General features: G+C 37.8%; 1 protein-coding gene across 1 annotated transcript in view; it reads right to left on the bottom strand.

Annotated features, from left to right (window-relative positions):
* GYS2 (glycogen synthase 2) overlaps window positions 1-12,727 on the bottom strand; it is a 70,502-nt gene that overhangs the window by 3,390 nt on the left and 54,385 nt on the right. Inside the window, exons 12-14 of the mRNA XM_004052856.5 lie at window positions 6,848-6,974; window positions 2,999-3,094; window positions 936-1,099 (exon numbers count right to left, since the gene is read on the bottom strand). Of these exons, the coding sequence (XP_004052904.3) occupies window positions 936-1,099; window positions 2,999-3,094; window positions 6,848-6,974 (387 nt within the window). The remainder of the gene's footprint in view (window positions 1-935; window positions 1,100-2,998; window positions 3,095-6,847; window positions 6,975-12,727) is intronic.

The raw sequence follows: 12,727 nt of genomic DNA, 5'->3' as shown, positions 1-12,727 counted from the left end.
TTTGAGACTCAGAAAAGAAATTACAGTTTATAGTTTTACTATTTTTCAACCCATAGGCAAAGTAATACTATAAAATGCTGGGGAAGAATGCCCATACTGGTCATATTGAGCTCTGAATTGAGCATTAAGGTGACCGAAAACACTGGTTTCATTCCACAGAGAAGCAGTGTGGCATGGAAAAAAGATAGGGCCTGAATATTCAGATAAATTGGGTGTAAATCCTGCTGCAGACCTTAGGCAAGAAACATCACTTCTAAAAGCCTAGTGTATCTATCTTCATTGCAAGATGGAGATAGTAAAATTAATCATCCAGGTTGTAATGAGCACTGGCATTTCTGTGTGCAGATACTCAGCAAATGGCAGCATCTATCATTCAGCCAAGAGTGTTCAGCACTGTGCAAACAGACACATTATGTGAAGGCAAAGTCAATTCATTTATTATTAAATCACCACTGCTAAGCTGTGTGAGCATCCAGGTGTTTATAAACCTATTGCATGATTGAAAGGAGGTATTTCCTGTACTCATCATTTTGAAAAACCGTATTACACCCATTACTCACTACAGTTGAGAAATATGACTACACTATTTCTCTAGAGAGAAACAAAGTAGGGACTTTTCTCTTGATGTTTTCTTCAACTTCATAAAATGTTTCCTTATACCAGTAACACATCAAGTGAGGCACTGACAATGGAATAGCTAGTAAGATCAGTGCTAGATCCTGATGGACTTGCTATTATGAATAGACTCAAACTAAACATGAAGAAATACATATAGGACTTTGTAAACTTATTAAATTTTAAAAAGTACATGGAGGCACTGAGATTTTAACAATTATAATATTGGATTAACTTTAGAGATTATGACTAGAATCAATATGTTTATAGTCCAATGGAATTTTTTAAGTGGTCTGCTGTGTTTATCAAAACTTGCTTACTCTGCCTAAGTATCTCCAATCCAGAAGATCTGAGAGCCTCTCAGTTCTGTTCCTCTGGATAATCCTTTGGCGGCGTGACTGTTTGCAAAATCCATAGAGAAACTTAGTCAGCTGATTGCAAGAATCATCTGGAGAACGGAACCGCCTGTCAACGATGTAAATACCTGAAGAACACAAAAGCCAAAGCACAAGTAAAAGTAGGACTAACCTTAAACATTTGCTCTCCTGTGATTTACTAACTCTTTGGTTCCATCAAAAACCTATGCATTATCTACCCCCGACTCAGGAATTACCCCCACTTTATTCTTTTCTAAGGCCCTAATTCCCTTCTAATGGTTTACAACTATCACTGACATACAGCCAACGAAGTGGATCTTGCTGAAAAAAACTCTGGCAGTCTAGGGATACGCTGGATCAGTGATCCTCCGTGGGGTTGCTCACTAACCGGAATTTCCAGGGCGGGGCCTGGATATCTGTGCCTTTTATGTTCCCCAGTGTTCCCACTGTTCAGCCGAGGCTGAAAACCCCAGATCTAGCCTGAGGAAAGAGCCACAGTACACCCATAAAAGACTGAGGGAAGGCCGGGGCTTGGTAGCTCACACCTGTAATCCCAGCAGTTTGGGAGGCAGAGGTGGGTGGATTCCTTGAGCCCAGGAGTTCAAGACCAACCTGGGCAACCTGGGGAAATCCCATCTCTACATACAAAATTTAGCCAGGCGTGGTGGTGTGTGCCTGTAGCCCCAGCTACTCGGGAGGTTGAGGCAGGAGAATCACCTGAGCCAGAAATGTGGAGACTGCAGTGAGCCAGGATCAGGCCACTGTACTCCAGCCTGGGCAACAGAGTGAGACCATGTTTCCAAAAAAAAAAAAGACCCAGGGAAATGGCAATGTATTGGCAGACAATATATCCCATTTTAACTTTTCTTGCTGCTAGGGAATATGAACAGACAGATAATGGTATGCAAATTATTCTGCCATCTTAAACAATTTAGGTGAACTTTGCTAAGTTGTCACGGGCCTTTAAAATAATAACAGTAATAATAATAATAATATATGTACTATCTAATGACCAATATATGCACTCTAAGACCATGGTTATTGTCATCTCATTTCTAGGCAGCAGAAGGGATCAAAATTCAGGGGGGAAAAAGGTAAAGGACAAAGTTTGTCCAAGTTTTGCACTCTTTTTGCAGTTTGTCTCATGGGCAATATATTAATATTAATAGCATTCTTATGTTATCTGTGGGCCACATATTTAAAGCTACTTTTTTTTCTCCACTTTTAGTTTAGGTTCAGGGGGTACAAGTGCACATTTGTTAGATGGGTACATTTCATGTTGCTGAGGCTTGGTGTACAAATGATCCCATAGCCCAGGTGATTAACATAATGCCTGGTAGGTAGTCTTTCAACCCACGCCCCTTCCCCCACTCCCCACTCAAGCAGTCCCTAGATGTCTATTGTTCCCATCTTTGTGTCTATGTGTATTCAATGTTTAGCTCCCACTTATAAGTGGGAACATGCAGTATTTGGTTATCTGTTCCCGCATTAATTCACTTAAGATAATGACCTCCAGCTGCATCCATGTTGCTGCAAAAGACATAATTCTATTTATAAATCTACTTTTTTTTTTTTTGAGACAGCCTGAGGCTCTGTCACCCAGGCAGGTGTGCAATGGCATGATCTCAGCTCACTGCCTCCTCCGCCTCCCAGGTTCAAGTGATTATCGTGCCTCAGCCTCTGGAGTAGCTGGAATTACAGGCGTATACCACCATACTTGGCTAATTTTTTTGTATTTTTAGTAGAGATGGGATTTTGCCATGTTGGCCATGCTGGTCTCGAACCCCTGACCTCAAGTGATCCACCCACCTCGGCCTCCCAAAGTGCTGGGATTACAGGCATGAGCCACCGTGCCCAGCCTAAATTGACTTTTAATTAAACAAGAAATATAAAAACATTAGTTTAATTATCAGGATAGCTTTAGAGTTAGGCTCTGTAAAGACCCTGTGCTTTGTTTGGTTAGAGGTCATGTCTCCCCAGCATGGGTTAATGATGAAAACCCTCACCGTAAGCAGTAGGATCAGCCACGTGCTCCTGCATGAAACAGCCAAACCCGGAGAGATTCGTGGTCACACTGGGGATACCCATCACAGTGCATTCAGCTGCCAGGGGAAATAGACCAAAGCTTGGCTTCAGACCAGCGCCTATATCCTTGTATGCACTCAGAGGAGGAAAACGCCCTAGTCCTCCTTATAATAGCAATGTTCACTTTGTGTCAGTCACAACACTAAACTCTTTACATGTCTCACTAACTTATTTAATCTCTCAACAACCCTGTGAAGTGGGGCCATCATTATCCCCATCTTACAGCTGAAGAAATGAGGCACAGAGAAATTAATAACTTTCCCACCTTCACAAAGCCAGGGTTCGTGCTATAGCCGGGATTTGAAGTCAGGCACCTGGCTGCAGAACCCTTGTGCGGAACCGCCAGGCTCCACTGCAGCTTCAATCCCAGCTGGTTTTGTTTCTTGCTTCTTTCTAGCCTTTGTTTCTAAGTACTTGGCAAGTTTATGGGGTAGGTTAAATATGTTTTGGATGCGACCAGCTTCTTCCCCCATTTAAATCTCCCTTGGCACATATTCCTTCCACTGTCTCAGGAGCTCAATAAATGGATGATCTCTTGCAGTCCTCCCTCACCTTTTAATCAAAATCTGTTTTCCAGGAAATAACTGATATGTCTTAAAAATTTTACTAGTCTCAAGGATGTCTGCATTTTTAGGAATTTATATTTGATAATGGAATCACCCTTGATTGGTGAGTGGAGATGGATGAAAAAAAGATCTTCCCATTACCCATGAAGTAATACAATTTAGACAGCAACCTTATCTCTTGCTCTGCAAATGTTTCCTCTTGGTTTAGCTGTATAGCTGTGGAGTTATTGTTCTCTAATTTTAGTGGTGGGTGGTGCAGAGGAGGAAAGTGGGATGGGGACTATCAGTCCTTTTGAGAGTCTGATGAACATTTTGGAACTCCTCTCCAGAAATATTCTTCTTTTTTTTCTTTTTACACACTTTTATTTCCTCAGACTTCCTCCTGGACTCAGCTCCACCTTCTATGGGAGTTGGGAGTTGGAGAGTATCTCTTATTTTCTTTCTAAAAAAATTTTACTTTAAGTTCTGGGACACATGTGCTGAACGTGCAGGTTTGTTACATAGGTATACATGTGCTATGGTGGTTTGCTGCACCTATCAACCCATCGTCTAGGTTTTAAGCCCTGCATGCATTAGGTATTTGTCCTAATGCTCTCCCTCACCTCGCCCCGCAACCCAACAGGCCCCGATGTGTGATGTTTCCCTCCCTGTGTCCATGTGTTCTCATTGTTCAACTCCCACTTATGAGTGAGAACATGCAGTGTTTGGTTTTCTGTTCCTGTGTTACTTTGCTGAGGATGATGAAGAGAAATATTCTTATACACATATGTATACAAAATTTTGTCTACAATGCCATGAAAGTTCACAGATCCTTAATGTTTATTAAATGGCCATCAATTCACTATGTAGTAATATTCCAGGCACCCATGAAGTTTAGTATATGTTCATTGAATTAATTTAATGAAATAAGTGCTTATATTTATTTGGCTCTCTGAAAACACATTTGGATGAATGCTTTCTAGAGTGAGTTAAGTCTAGTAACACGTAAAAAGATTATTCTAAAAACATTAGCGAGTTATCTAATATGCTAATGTTAAATGTATACCACCAGAAGTCGCATTCTTCCTGTAACTATAGGTTAGGGGAAGAGTGACCAGCTCCCTTTGGTTAATGTAAAACACAGCATGACTCATTCACTATGGACTATTCCACAAACTCCCTTATTTGTCCATTTATAATATCCTTTGTAACATCTTCTTTGGCCTTTATCTTAAAACAGTAGATATATCTCCTCTATCATTTTGGGTTGTTAAGTTTAACTTTGCCCTATAAAATGACACTTTGGTGGACAGTCAGCTATTAGTTCTATAACATTTTCTTGACCTGACAGAAAGGACTTCCCACATTGCCTCAGTCACTCATGCATTTGGTTGTATACTCTTCTATCCGTGATACTTACAACAGTAAATTGTTTTACTAGAAATAATAAGAACAAGGTCAAAAACAAAATGTTAAGTTCATCAGTGAAATGTGTGCTTTATGTATCTCAAAAGATAGTGTATTGCAAGCAGTTTGAGATATTTATGTGGACATTTCCTAAGTAAGAAGACACCACCTTCACAAAAGTAGGCCATTTTTAGATCTGCAAGAGAGATACCCGGAAGAGTTAGATACAAATATTTTCTATGTCATGTTTCAAGACAATCCTTTGTCTATTTTCCCCAAGAAATTTTAAAGTTTTTATAGCTGCTGGCAAATTATGCTTGGTGAAGCTAGAACAATAGAATAGGACCTTATGACCAAACAGGCCCAGCCTTCATGTTGTTCCTGCTGTAAATAATATGGGATCCTATTTTTGTAGACTTTTAAATTCTGTATTTTAATTCTAGGATAAAGATGCAAATAATAGAAAAAATTCTTCCTCTTCATAATTCAGCCTATTATTCCCTCTCACCTTGGCCTCTGCTGCTCCTTGCTTGAGCTTTATATCAATGATAACATTGAGATACAAAAGGCAACATTTACTATCTCAATTATAAATAAAAATGTTTTCTGAACTTTTTAAAAGTCACAAGTGAAGAGGCCGGGTATGATGGCTCATGTCTATAATCCCAGCACTTTGGGAAGCCGAGGCAGGTGGATCAGTTAAGGCCAACAGTTTGAGACCAGCCTGGCCAACATGATGAAACCCGTCTCTACTAAAAACACAAAAATTAGCCAGGCGTGGTGGTGTGTGCCTGTAATCCCAGCTACTCGGGAGGCTGAGGTACGAGAATCTCTTGAACCCAGGAGGCGAAGGTTGCAGTGAGCCAAGATCGTGCCACTGCACTCCAGCCTGGGCAACAGAGTGAGACTCCGTCTCAAAGAAATAATAAAAAAATCACAAGTGAAACTTTATTTACATTGGGCAGAAAAATATCCGATTATTAATAAGAGATGGAAAAGTTATCATTGTATTCTTTTCATTGGCATGTATTTAAAGTATTTGTTTCCCTTTTAATTAGACATTTCAGTACAAGTACAAATTGATTGCTCTTGATGCTAATGGCAACCATGCCAGTTCGGTCTAGAAAAGAAAAATACATAGTAAACCTGAGAAACTACCATCTGTTAAAAAATAAAATAAAATAAAATAACAAAGGACGGTGAAGAAGGAGGAGTTTCTGAATGGAATGATGTCATTGTTGACAATACCACTGAATTGCTAATCTGTCTAAGTACCTTTTATTTTGAGGAACAAGAATGTGAAGAAGACTTTTCACTGTACACCTTTTTATATTTATTTCCCTAACCATGTGACTGTGTTACCTATTACATATTAAATATGTTCATTAAATTTTAAAAAGAATTATTCTAAAATAATTTTTAAAGAATAACATTGCTAGACTATTATTTATTATATTAATCCTACTTACAGTCAATTTCTCCTTCACATTAATAAATGGGGCAGATAGAGATAGCTAAATAACATACAACCTTTATAACACATTCCTTTTTCTTTGGAATTCAATGAGGCAATACCTCACATACCTCCTAAAATATGCCCAAACCGTGGTATACTTATATAATCTTCATCCTTATTCTTAAGTAATTATCTACAAACCATAAATTAATCCCTGTGATAAATCCAACCAAAATTTTTTAAAACTGAAGAATTGAAATCTTATTAGAAATTTAATATCAACTTTGAATATTATATGTATGCACATAAAATAATATACTAACAAAATCCAAAACATTCCACACTCTATACATGACACATACCTGGAGTATAACCCCAGGGTTCATAGTATGATGGAAATACTCCAAGATGACAACCTCTAACAAACTCTTCATAGTCCATGGGTAGTAAGGGACTGGTGGAGGATAGAAACTCTGGGTGCAAAATCACCTAAAAAAGGAAAATTCTAATTTAAAAAAAAAGAAAAAGGAGCAAGTAAAGTGAAAAATCTCCTACAATTTGGTTATTTCAGTTCTATAGTTCATAAGGAACTATAGAATCCTTATGTTCTAGATTCAGAAAGAAAAAAGAGATAAGACAAAAGAAAAAGAAAAAAGCCTTGGTGGTTTGTTCTCCTCTCTCCATTCTGTAAAAGTGTCTGTGCTGCATATTTAACTTTCCCTCAGGTTCCAAGGCTTAGGTTGAAGGATAAGGAGTTAGCGTGCTCATTTTTGCTCTCACACTAAACTATATCCTCCAGTCCAGCTCTGACATGCAATAAACCTTACATTTGGTTATCTAATTGCTCTTGTCTTTTTATCTATTTGTTCCCAACTTGAGCAGGGAAGAGGGGGCTGCGTAACAGACCACTCTTACATGCTTTAAGCATGAGTTATTCAAGTGAAATGGAACTAAGGGACAGGGAAGATGTTCTAGGAATGCCATCTAGATTAAATCATGCTAGAGGACTTCATGCAAACCTCCATCCTCTCTCAACTAGAGACCATCACCTCCTAACATACTTGCCTGCTTCTTTCTGTTCCACTAGGGTCTCTATTCAACACAACTAGATTGATCCTTTAAAAATGTCAGTCATTCCCTTGCTCAAAGTTGTTCAGTGGCTTCCCATTTTACTCAGAGTAAAAGCCAAAGTGTTTACCATGGCTTTTAAGCAGTGGTGTGCTGGTAAATATTTAAGAACTGAGACACTGAAGTATAAATATATATTAATACTTAAATTTGTTGTAATTTTTAATGAGATAAATGATGTATATACAGTTACCAAATGACAAAAGATGTTATAACATGTAGATGTTTATAACAACTTTATTCATAATTGCCAAAACTTGGAAGCAACACAGATGTCCTTCAGTAGGTGAAAGAATACATAAATTGTGGTACATCCAGACAATGGAATATTAGTTAGTGCTAAAAAGAAATGAGCTGTCAAGCCATGAAAATAAATAGAGGAAACATAAATGCATACTACTAAGTGAAAGAAGCTCATCTGAAAATGCTACATGATGTATGATTTCAACTGTGTGACAATCTGGAAAAAGTAAAACTATGGAACCAGTGAAAAGATCTGTGGTTTCCAGGCGTCAGGGGTGAGGGAGGGATGAGTAGGCAGCGTATAGACAATTTTTAGGGCAGTGAAACTATTCTGTATCACACTATGATGATGAATACATTTGTCAAAACCCATAGAATGTATAACACCAAGAGTGAATCCTAATGTAAACTATGGATCTTGGGTGGTAATTATGTGCCAATGTAGGTTCATCTACTGGAACAAATATACCACTTTGGGGGATGCTGATAATGGGGGAGTCTATGCATGGGAAGGGCCAGAGAGCAAATGGACACTGTACTTTCTGTTCAATTTTTCTGTGAACCTAAAACTGTTCTAAAAAGCAAACTCTATTAAAAGTGGATATATACAATACTCCTTATTGTGAATTCTATATAGTCAATTAATTCTCACAATTTGCTATTTTTATTTTTCCAAAATTTTGTATTCATAACCAATTTACGGTTTCAATTGATGGCTGAATGTAGCTCTGACATAAATGTTGGTTGATTTCCTTTGTTAATGGGTAGAAGGAGCTGAAATAACAGAGACATTTGTTGGAACTTCATGAGTTCATCAATAATGCAAGTGACTTCTTTGCTGGGTCAGATATTAGTTCTTGAACATGGAGAAAATATTTTTTTTGCCACTCACAATGTACAGGCTACAGATCCAGAAATCAATACGCAGTAAATGAAGCCATGATTCGTAGTGTTTGCCTATTTTCATTCTATAAATACTCCCACTACCACCAAGGCCATTTTTAAGCTACCAATATGATGTTGCTGAATTCAGAGACAGGGAAAGCAGTAGCATATCATTATAAAGCATTTGCACCACGAAGATCTGACAGACATAGAGTCTCAACTGCATAGGTCATAGTAATATGCAGTAAATAATTAGGATGTGATGAATTTTGAGAATTACCTTTCATTTAATATAGTTGACTTATTTTAAAATTTATATAATTTAATTTTAGCAATAGCTGTATTTAAAACTGGTTCACAAAGCTTCTGAACATTTAACTACTGGCTCTTGTGCATTTGTATGAGCCAGTTCTGGGCCCACACTGGAAAGGCAGAAACAAGAGCATGGACATTCTGTACTTTCTGTTCAATTTTGCTGTGAACCTAAAACTGCTCTAAAAATAAAGTCTATTAAAAATGTATATATACAATACTCCATATTGTCAATTCTATATAGTCAATTAATTTGCACAATGTGCTATTTTGCCCAGCACTATTTTGGGGGGGGGGGCACGTATTTTGCCCAACATGCTATTTTCTCCTTCTGTTTCCTACTATTTTTCCTTAATTCAGTGACATTGCATTGGTAGCTTGACAATGGCCTTGGTGGCAGTGAGAGTTTTCATAGAATGAAAATAGGCAAATACTATAAATCATGGCTTGATTTACTGTGTATTGATTTCTGGACTCAAGAAAGTAATGGAAAAATATTAATAGTTCAGGTTTAGCCTTAAAATGTGTTGTATCTGTAGCCATTACATTGTGAGTGGCACAAAATATTACTAATGACGAGAGCATGGCTATAATTGGAAAGTTGTGACTAGAATAGCTATTTAACTTGCTAACTCTGTGAATGAATTATCCTATTTCTCCCACTTACTACAGTTATCACTGAGCTATTATTAGATTATCTCTCAGCCTCACCCATACCTAAGGGGTTATTGAAAATAAGTGACATCTGATATAAAATTATTGGGAATCCCACATTTACAGAAAGTTCCAAGTACAATATGAAGAGAATTCATATATTTTCAGAACCATTCATAAACTGTATTGTGGGAAATATACAAACAAGAGCATTCTTACATAATCTTACATAAACATAAAAGTCAGGAAATTAACATTGATGTATCACCACCGTATAATTCTTAAACCCCATTTAAGTGTTTCTGATGATTCAAATAGTGATTTTTAAACCAAAGGATCCAGTTCAGAATTACATATTACATTTAGTTGTCACATCCCTCTAGAGTCCTTCAATTTGGAAGAGTTCATGGGCTTTTTTGGCTTTTCTGACTTTGGTATTTTTGAAGACTGTATTTATTTTGATGTATGTCCCTCAATGCGGGTTTGTCTTACGCTTCTTCATAATTAGATTTAGTTCACACATCTCTGGCAGATATATCACAGAAGTGGTGCTGTGTTCTTTTCATTGCATTTTAATCAGGTGGTAAAGGTTTTCTATTTTTTTCATTAATGATGATGTTTATTTTGATCTCTTGATTAAGGCCAAGCCTTTTTGGCTTCTCCACTATAAAGTTATTCTTTTTACTCTTTGTTATTAACAAGTATTGAGGCAGTTATTTGGAAGCTGTGTAAATCTCTCATTCCTAATTAAACTTTTAATTAATATTTGTATTGGACTTCTGATTCCTTATGTCATTCAATGCACCCTAATTCCTTACTATCTTTATTTATTTTGACACTCAAATTGTCCATGATTTGGCCAGTGGGAGCTCCTTCAAGTTTGTTTCTGTATATATTTAACAAAACTTCATTGTTCCTTGAGCATTTCTTTGATTTTTGACACAAGAAGTTCCAGGCTCAACTTGTACTTTACCTGTCACAGTTCTAAAATCAGCCAATTCTAAAGGCAGCCCTGGTTCCCTTTAGTAGCAAATGGCATTTAGCAATCAAGACCTGGCTACTAGGTGTGCTCATTGTCATTGGCCTATTACTTCCCCCAAGTGCTCTGAGTAGACAGAAAGAACACACACACACACATACACACACACACACCTGGTTTTTGCTACCTTTAATTTGCTACATATTGGGTCAATCTTCTGTGTAACTAATCTTTCTCCATACACTCCCTCACATGCACGGATGCCCTCCTGTCTCCATTCTGGCTCTGACACTGCTTTAGGCTGCTCCTCTTTGTGTAGACATTTCTCAAACTGCTTGGACTCTGATGCCTTTCTCTGGACTTCCACAGCACCCTCCCTGTTCTAGTGCAGATACCTACCTTATGTTGCCCACCAAATGGCTTTAGAACTGAATTGTTCTGGAAGGAAAAGGAAAGACAAAGAAAAAGAAGACAGGCCAGGTGCCGTGGCTCACTGCTGTAATCCCAGCACTTTGGGAGGCCGAGGCAGGTAGATCACCTGAGGTCAGGAGTTCGAGACCAGCCTGGCCAACATGATGAAACCCCATCTCTACTAAAAATACAAAAATCAGCTGGGTGTGGTGGCATGCACCTGTAGTCCCAGCTACTCAGTAGGTTGGAGCAGGAGAATCGCCTTGAACCTGGGAGGCGGAGGTTGCAGTGAGCAGAGATCGTGCCACTGCACTCCAGCCTGGGCGACAGAGAGAGAGTCTATTTCAAAAAGAGAGAGAGAGAGAAAGAAGACAAACTATTTTTACACAAGCACTCTACACTTTTCATGTTTATTCATGAAATAATAAGTATGCATTCTTCAGAAGAGATTACTTTGAAGAAAAACCCAAACTTGGGTATGTAACAATTATCATTATATTTGTATAACATTTTATATACTATAAATATACATATTACCTCATTTAATCTTAGTGACCTTGTGCAATTGGTAAAGAAGATAAGACATAAAGAGGGCTGTTGAATTATCAATTTTAAATTGATTTTATCACTTTATAATCTTATCATATGCCAAGGATTAAAGTAAAAAAAAAAATCTGAAGTCTTTGTTTTATTGGAGAGATTTACCCCTTGGATCCTCAAGGACATTACAAACATTAATTATATCTCAGCAGATCCATAAGTAGGAGATAAGTTAAACTTAAGAATAAAATGATATGCAAACCCCAGTACTTAAGAATTCAATCACAGAAATTACAAAATGGCAAAGTAAAAGTGAATACAATATTTTCATTCATAGAACATGATTTGAGTTCCTATTAGGTGCAAAGTAGCTCACTACAAAAAAAGACAAAAGACACAGATACTGTATCTGGGCAATCATCAAACTGGCAACCCGTTGTACTCTCTTGGCAAAGAACAAGAAAGGGGGATTTGAAAAGCATTGTGTCTACTTTAGCGTTTCCAAGCTCAGGAAAAGTTGCACTCTCCAAAGCCCATTTTGGAACATGAAAACACCATGGTTCATTTGTTTTGCTCCCAGCCAAACAGAATGACAGCATAACTAAAATAAGAAAACAGCTGCTCTGGCTCTAAACCAGCCAACTGCAGAAGCCCAGGGATGAGGAAGGGATATTAGAAGTCAGCTGAAGGTTATAAAGAGGATTAAATGAGATCCTGTATAAAAAGCGCCCAGGAAAGCTCCTGGCTCACAGCAGACCCTACCTAGATCAGTAGGAAAAACAAAACAAGAAACAGAGACAAAGGCTTGTCTGACTCTTTATTTATTCCAGGACAGAAGTAAGGTCTCAGGAAGTTAGTTTATTTTTACACCGTGGCAGTCCAGAGCTGAGACATGAAATCTTCAGCCTGGGCTTTCCTCACCACACTACGTAGCTAAGGCAAAATGATAAATAAATTCAAATTCAAAATGATCTGCAATGTTTGCTGAATCAAATATGACATTCATATCAAAAACTTATCAATGCACTCTGAGAGTTTAGAACCACTCTACGGAGTTCTTTAAGCAGGTGATTAAATAGGCACTTAAATC

The sequence above is a fragment of the Gorilla gorilla genome, chromosome 10, assembly GCF_029281585.2.
Source record: "Gorilla gorilla gorilla isolate KB3781 chromosome 10, NHGRI_mGorGor1-v2.1_pri, whole genome shotgun sequence".
Lineage (NCBI taxonomy): Eukaryota > Metazoa > Chordata > Mammalia > Primates > Hominidae > Gorilla > Gorilla gorilla.
The sequence above is the reverse complement of the archived record's forward strand: the minus strand, read 5'-3'. Positions and strand labels throughout refer to the sequence as shown.